Raw genomic sequence first — 7,979 nt, forward strand, 5'->3', positions numbered from 1 at the left:
GGCAGAAGCAAGTAGATAGGATTTTTGTTTGTCTGCTTGTTTTGCCTTTTTGCTAGAGTAGGGGAAAGAGGTACATAAGGAAACTTCTAGCCTAACCAGTTTTGCTCAGTGGATAGAGCATTGGCTTGCGGACTGAAGGGTCCCGGGTTCAATTACGATCGAGGGCATGTACCTTGGTGGTGGGCACATCCCCAGTGTGGATGTGCAGGAGGCAGCTGATCGATATTTCTCTCTCATCAATGTTTCTAACTCTCTATCCCTCTCCCTTCCTCTCTATAAAAAAGTCAGTAAAATATATATATTTTTTAAAAAAAGGAAACTTCTTCTGGTGGTTGATGGAGACTTCACTTGGGGTGGTGAATGCACAATACAGTGTACAGATGATGCGTTGTGGAATTGTGCACCTGAAATCTGTATGATTTAGTTAACCAGTGTCATCCCAATGAATGCATTAAAATATAAATAAAAATAAAAAATTACAAAAGTGCACAAAAAAAGTTTTTCAAGAGGTAAATGAACAGTAAGTGCTGGTTTTACTTATTCTATTTTGATATCCAATTCTCAACCTATAAAGGTTTTGATATATCTTGTCTCAATTTGGAACAAACCATTAACCACCAATAGCTTCTTAAAACATATACACACTTTTCCATAAAATAGTAAAAGCTCCTTAAAGAATTAAAATTAATATCTCTCACGAGCCAACTCTTGTCATCTCTTAGGATACTTTAACTTTGGAAAACATCATAGTGTACTAGAGTGATTTTGAAACATCATAATTATCATCATCATTATGAATCTACTGCATTATTTGAAAACTTCTAGTGTTGTGGAAGATGCCCAGACTAAGAAGATAGAAGACGTGACTTCTATTCTTGGCTGCCAGTCAGTTGCCACTTGATCTTGGAAAAGCTCTTTTACCTACTTTAATTGTAGTGTCCTCTTCTATATAATAAGGACTTTGGGCTAGAGGGCATTTAAGATCCTTTCTAACTATAATATTCCATATCTGAAATTTCTTTTGCAAGCATATATCTTAGCCTCTTTTCCAACCAGGAGAATCAATTCCTGGTGATTAGATGACCTAAATTTCCTCAAAGGGTCACATATTTATTATATTTATTATGTATTTACACATGCTGTTCTTCCTCTTTGTATGTTTTTGTTTATCTTTCATCAAACCCTTTGTAAATCTGTTCCAAACTCTCCCTCCATGTTAGATTTCAAGCCATCTTCACACAGTTTGTGTTTTTCTATCCCCAGCCTTTTATTTCAAGCTCCATCAAGCCATTCTTAGAGCCGTATAAATGATTGTGTTTGTTTTGTTTGCTCTGTCTTCTGTAGATTGTTCTTTCTTTCCCATTTCACCCAAAGTGACCAAAAAGTAAATATCATAAAAGTGTATTTTAACAAGACAGATTAGTGAGACCTTCTAGGAAACAGCAGAATCATTTTAAAACACAAGCTAAGATTCCCAAGGTTGAAAAATTGAGTTGACTGGAATTGAATTTCCATTAAGGTTTCTGGAAACTCATATGTACAGTGTCTATAGTCTAGAAACTTACTAGGTAAATGTATTTTAAATAACAGTCTGGTGGAACTCCAGGGGGGTGTAACTTGAAATTAAGAGCCTAGACATCTGTATCATAGTCCTGGCCCTAGTGTTAATTTCCTCTGTGAAGTCATGTTACTTGTACAGGTTTCAATTTTCTAAACTAAAACAAACAAACAAACAAAACTGGTAGGATGAAAGATATGTTCAAGCTTTGAATTGCAGAATGCTCAAACAAGAAGAGGCAATTTTATCTAAACCCTTATTTTATAGGTGAGGATATAGAGGTGTGAAAAGTTGAAAAGACACACCAAAGATCATATAACTAGCAATTGGCAGGCTATATATATACATAATCCATGATTCTGGATTGAGTGTGCAGTATTATATCAAGAAAAGTCAATAAAGCCTTATATCAGCCACGGTGTTCTGACAAGAGACACCAGGCAACCAGGAGAATGATTGTATAAAAGGAAATATTGGGAAGAGGCTGTTTACCAACTAAAATCTTGAATTTTTACCTTTAATTTCTTGATCTCTTTCTCTTAATAATAATCACTTGTGATGAGTTTGGTCGGAGGATATACAGGTGCTTTGGCCTACAACTGGTAAAGAGCTAGCAACACACCTGACGGGCAGCCACACCAGACTCCAAGAAGTTGTGTTTCTTGAGTAGATTTTGTACATCAGCCAGGCCTTTCCCATAATCCTCCGAGGTGGCCTGCCATTCCACCTCCTCCAGCCAGCGCTTCAGGTCTTCGGCATTATTTTCAAATTGCAGCTGCTGGTTAGCTTCAAACAACTGGGTCCCTGGGAAAGGACATCAAGGATAAGACAGGTACCGTCACTGCTTCTCATGACAAATAATAAACCTTCCACCAACTTAAGCAGAAATATATTTTGATAATCCAATGAAAAAAATAACTCTCATATAACATCATACAAGAAATCACCTTAAATGTGTAGAACTTCTTGGTATTTGTTTTCAAATAAAGTAATGTTCCCAAGACAAAGAAAAACAATAAATTAATCCCCAGTGAGGTACAGGGCTGCTGTGTTCGATTTTAAACAGCGTGGGTGTTTTCCTATGTCATTTCTTGCTCTCCATTGAGACCTCCTTTTCAAAGGGATTTAAACCCAAACACTGCATTTTCCAAGAGAAGTATAACACTTGGGGTTGGCTCAGTTTACAATTTTTTTTTCTTATTTTATTGATTTTTTACAGAGAGGAAGGGAGAGGGATAGAGAGTTAGAAACATTGATGAGAGAGAAACATCCAATCAGCTGCTCCTGCACACTCCCTACTGGGGATGTGCCTGCAACCAAGGTACACGCCCTTGACCGGAATCGAACCTGGGACCCTTTAGTCCGCAGGCCGGCGTTCTATCCACTGAGCCAAACCGTTCAGGGCTCAATTTACAATTTTGAAGTGTCTTTTAATAAATGTCTTTCTCAGAACTTTGTTGGCCCCTCTTAGTGCCTGTCCTTCATCACAAACCATGCCCCACAACTTTCTCTTCCAACAAAAGTCTTGATTATGCACACTGTTCCCTGATAAACTTTTCATTATATGAACTTATAGCAATTATTTACATTATTTCTGTGTAGCAATTACTGTATGGCGATTTCTTATTATTATAGTCAAGTTGGATTTTCCCCCTACTTTTCAGAATGACATCAGACAAAATCAGTATGATCCCTTCTCTAACCAGGACAGAGCCATGTCCACAGAGCATGTTCAGAACAAGGAGAATATTAATAAGAGAACCTCATTATTTGTGTTAACTATAACTGATTATAATTAACCTAGAGAAAACTGGCCTAGAGGTCACCAGGTAAATTCAATGTTAGTAGAAACATTCAAGTAGATAAGTGGGAGCTTTTAAAAGAGCTCATTGCGGAGCCTGAACACTTCAAGATAGGTAAAAAACAAACAACAACAAAGTCATCAAGCCCTTTTTATAAAAATAAAATATTGTATAAATATCACATTTTGCACCGACAATCTGTTAATGTTTAATTTACCTGGGTTATAATATCTTGTCTATGGAACCAAAACCTTAATTTAAGGACACTAGTGTTAGGTGCATAGACAATACAGAATTCATGGTTGCTGAATATTTATCAAGAAAAATTTTAGCCCAAGCTGGTGTGGCTCAGGGGATAGAGTGTCGGCCTGCAGACTGAAGGGTCCAGGTTCGATTTCGGTCAAGGGCACATGCCCGGGTTATGGGCTCCATCCCCAGTGCAGGGATGTGCAGGGGGCAGACGGGAGGCAGACCAATGATTTTCTCTCATCATTAATGCTTCTATCTCTCCCTCTCCCTTCCTCTCTGAAATCAATAAAATATATATTTTAAGAAAAGAAAAAATTTAAAAAGTGAATAAAACAAGTTTCAGTAAAAAACTACATGCATAAAGAAAACATAAAATTTGTAAATGTATAGTGTGATAAATTTCGGTTGGACTTTGAAAACTTCTTGACTAATGGAAGAAGACACAGGGAAGCAGATGAGTAGCATCTTTCTCATAGAGATCACCAAGTAAATTCAAGGAGGTAAAGATGAACGTGATAGGTTTCAGAATTTAAGAATTAGCCTTTCAACGAAACCTCTGCTTCTCACCTTTCTGCGCTGTCGACTCCAGCAATTGCTCCCATAGGCTGGCGACTTCTGCCAGCCTAGCAGCCACACTGTCAGCGGCGTAGTGGCCACCCTCAATCATCTCCTGGCCAGTCTTCTCTAGGTTACTGAGTAGGATCTTATTAGCTGCCAATTCTTCTTCAAAGACTTGCTGCTTTTGAACCCGGCTCTTCAAGTTCTGTGTATCCTAAGACAAGACAAAATATAAAATAAAATAAAATAAATAAAATAAAATAAAATAAAATAATAAATTAAATTAAATCATTACTTTAAAAATGAGGGGGAAACATTTTAAGGACAGGGGTTACTTCTCACTATGTCCTAGGGAGAAGAGAGAAGACAGAACTGTCCCTGTCCTAGTACAGAGTCAGAGACTGCTTAGGAAACTCATGTGACTAATTTTTCCTTCTATACATGTGGCAGACATAGCTAATCAATCCCTAAAATTATTTCTACTGAGCCTGGAATTGTTTTGAACACGACACCTCACACAAGAAATAACAATCAATCAGAGCTGTCATGAAGGATGAAAATTATGGTCCACTTCTGTCCTAGTGTATCTACCACCCATCCTTTTGCCCCATGTAGAAGAGATGTTTACCCTAAATGCACCGGAACCATAACTCCTCTAGAGAACACAAGCAGATGGTGCTGAATTTTACAGAAAGAATAAAAGGTTCATATAAGGTAGTAATTCTAATCCTATTTAATAAAAGCCCAGCAACCGAACAGCGGAACGACCGAACAACCGGTCAACCAGTCACTATGACGCTCGCTGACCACCAGGAGGCAGATGCTCAATGTAGGAGCTGCCCCCTGGTGGTCAGTGCGCTCCCACAGTGGGAGTGCTGCTTGGCTGACCAGGATGAGTGGTGCTCCCACAGCAGGTCGATCCCCACAGGTGATGTCCCCCCACCAGTGCACGAATCCCATGCACCGGGCCTCTAGTAGTTATATAAAGATATATGAACAAAAGGATCTGAGGTATACATTTAAGAATAAATGATAATATAGGAATTTCCCAAAGAAGCCCAAGTTCACCTTCTCCAAAATTCATACCTCTAACCCCCTTATTTTTTTTTTATTTAAAAAATATATTTTATTGATTTTTTACAGAGAGGAAGGGGGAGGGATAGAGTGTTAGAAACATCGATCAGATGCCTCCTGCATGCCCCCTACTGGGGAGGTGCCCGCAGCCAAGGTGCATGCCCTTGACCAGAATCGAACCTGGGACCCTTCAGTCCGCAGGCCAACGCTCTATCCACTGAGCCAAACCCATTAGGGCTAACCCCCTTATTTTAAATTGCCTTCTAAATAATTGGATAACTTTGGTCAACTGACTTCACAATTGGTTTTCTCATCTATAAAATTAGAGGTTGTTCCCTTCAAGTTATAAAACTCTATGTCTATATTATACCAAACCCTTAGGTTACTTTTGAGCTCCAAGTAGCTTCCAGGAAACGTGAGTGTACATTAGGATTAAACACAATGTTTTTCTACATTAAGGGTGCAGAGGGGAGCAGTAGAGGTGATAAAGGGACAACAAAGAGCTCAGTAAGGAGCAGTCCCCCCTTTACACCATTCTATTAAGGCCCATTGGAAATTCTGTGCCAGAAAAAAAAGGGTGATGGGCAGCAGGGTATATGAAAACCAGAAACTAGATTCTTGGCTCTTCCCTACATGTATAGCCTCAGGAGAACCATTTCCCTCTTCTGAGACTCTGTCTTCTCATCTGTAAAGTGAGGCTTACTAACTGAACCCTGTGGTCCTTTCAACTTTAAGACTGTAATTCCATGAAACTAACAAATCCCAATGAATATGTCCAGGGCTGGGAAACCCTGCCTACCTTATAATCTTCATCATCTGCCAGCTTTTTCTTCTTGTTGATCCAGTTCTTCAGGTCATCTGAGTCCTGATACAGTTGCTGCAGAAGCAGAGAGTCCTCCAGCAATCTGCGCCGAGTGGTAGCCCTTTCACGTAGGGCATCCCGGCGAGACAGCAGCTGCAAAACCAGGAGCAAACTCATTGTCAGCTCAACCAAATGTGGACACAGGAGACTCACCGTTCACATGGGTCACCATGCCCTCAACACTTTCCCTGACTGGGTGCACAGACAAGCACAGATGAGCCCTTGAACATACCCCATCCCGGATAGAAGCGATGTTCTCTGAATCATAATGATCATTGTCAATCAGTTTGGTTGCAGTCTTGTCTAATGTCTGAAAAACAAAACAAAAGAACACAGGATTATTTTAACTCAGTGACCATCCATGAGTATGTGGCCACAGTTTGGGTAGCTATTTAAAGAAGGGATCATGGTAACATGAAAGAGGTCCTAACTCTAATTTCTGTTATAAATTATATTTTAAAATGTAGACCTTAGTTCTATTATAAATTTTCTGAAGAACCTCCATGCTGTTTTCCATAGTGTCTGCACCAATCTGCATTCCCACTAACAGTGCAAGAGAGTTCCCTTTTCTCCACATTCTCTCCAACACTTGTTTGTTGACTTATTGATGATAACCATCTGATAGGTGTGAAGTGATATCTCAATGTGGTTTTAATTTGCATATTTCTGATGATTAGTGAGGATGAACATCTTTTTATACGTGTGTTGGTCATCTCTATACTGTCCTTGGAGAAGTGTCTATTCAGGTCCTCTGCTATTTTTTAATTGGATTGTGTGTGTGTGTGTCTGGTGTTTTTGTTTTGTGTGTTTTTTTTGTGATTGCATACAAATCTGATCTGTTGCTCTATTTCTTTAAAAAGTGCTATTGGGATTTGATGAGGATGGCATTAGCTATATATATGGCTTTTGGGAAATATTGGGCCATTTTATCTATGTTGATTTTTCCAATCCATGAACATGGAATATCTTTCCATTTCTTTGAGTCTTTTTCAATTTCTTTTAACAACACTTTGTAGTTTTCAGTGTTTAGATCCTTCATATCCTTTGTTAAGTTCATTCTTGGTATTTCTTTTTTTTTCATTGCAATTGCGAGATTGTTTTCCCAATTTTTTTTTCTAAAATTTCATTTTTAGAATATAAAAGTGCAATAGCATTTTTTATACTGATTATGTATCCTACAACTTTACTGCATTTGTTTGTTGTTTCTACTGTGTTTTTGGTGGAATTTTTATATTAAAAAAATCATGCCATCTGTAAAAGTGACAATTTTACTTCTTCATTTCCAATTTGGTTGCCTTTTTATTTTTTATCTTGCCTGATTGCTCTGACTGAGACTTTCAGTATTATTTTGAATTAAGAGTGGTGAGAATAAATTTTTTTTGATCCAAGTATTTAATTCATTTACATTTAGAGTGAATATTGATAGAGATGTAGTTATTGTCATTTTATTATTCATATTTATCTTCCTTTTCTTTTTCTTCTTCTCCTTCTCCTTCTTCTTTTCTCTTCTAGATGCCCCTTAACATTTCCTGTAATACTAGTTTGGTGGTGATAAACTCATTTAGCTTTTCTTGCCTGAGAAACTCTTTATTTCTTCTTTAATTTTAAATAATAGTCTTGCTGGATAGACTAGTCTTGGTTGTAGGTTCTTGGTTTTCATTATTTTATATATTTCATGATCATCCCTCCCGGCCTAAAAAGTTTCCGTTGAGAAATCAGCGGAAAGTTTTATGGGAGCTTCCTTGTAGGTAACTAAATGCTTTTTTCTTTTCTTTCTTTAAAATATATTTTATTGATTTTTTACAGAGAGGAAGGGAGAGGGATAGAGAGTTAGAAACATCGATGAGAGAGAAACATCGATCAGCTGCCTCCTGCA

At 38.0% G+C, this 7,979-nt stretch overlaps 1 protein-coding gene across 1 annotated transcript in view; it reads right to left on the reverse strand.

The window, feature by feature from the left end:
• Positions 1–7,979, reverse strand: part of SPTA1 (spectrin, alpha, erythrocytic 1) — a gene marked incomplete at its 5' end in the record, with an annotated part of 71,114 nt that overhangs the window by 50,900 nt on the left and 12,235 nt on the right. The window contains 4 exons of the mRNA XM_005881943.2: positions 2,181–2,362; positions 4,177–4,381; positions 6,041–6,196; positions 6,336–6,413. Of these exons, the coding sequence (XP_005882005.2) occupies positions 2,181–2,362; positions 4,177–4,381; positions 6,041–6,196; positions 6,336–6,413 (621 nt within the window). The remainder of the gene's footprint in view (positions 1–2,180; positions 2,363–4,176; positions 4,382–6,040; positions 6,197–6,335; positions 6,414–7,979) is intronic.

The sequence above is a fragment of the Myotis brandtii genome, unplaced genomic scaffold (assembly GCF_000412655.1).
Source record: "Myotis brandtii unplaced genomic scaffold, ASM41265v1 scaffold6945, whole genome shotgun sequence".
Classification (NCBI taxonomy): domain Eukaryota; kingdom Metazoa; phylum Chordata; class Mammalia; order Chiroptera; family Vespertilionidae; genus Myotis; species Myotis brandtii.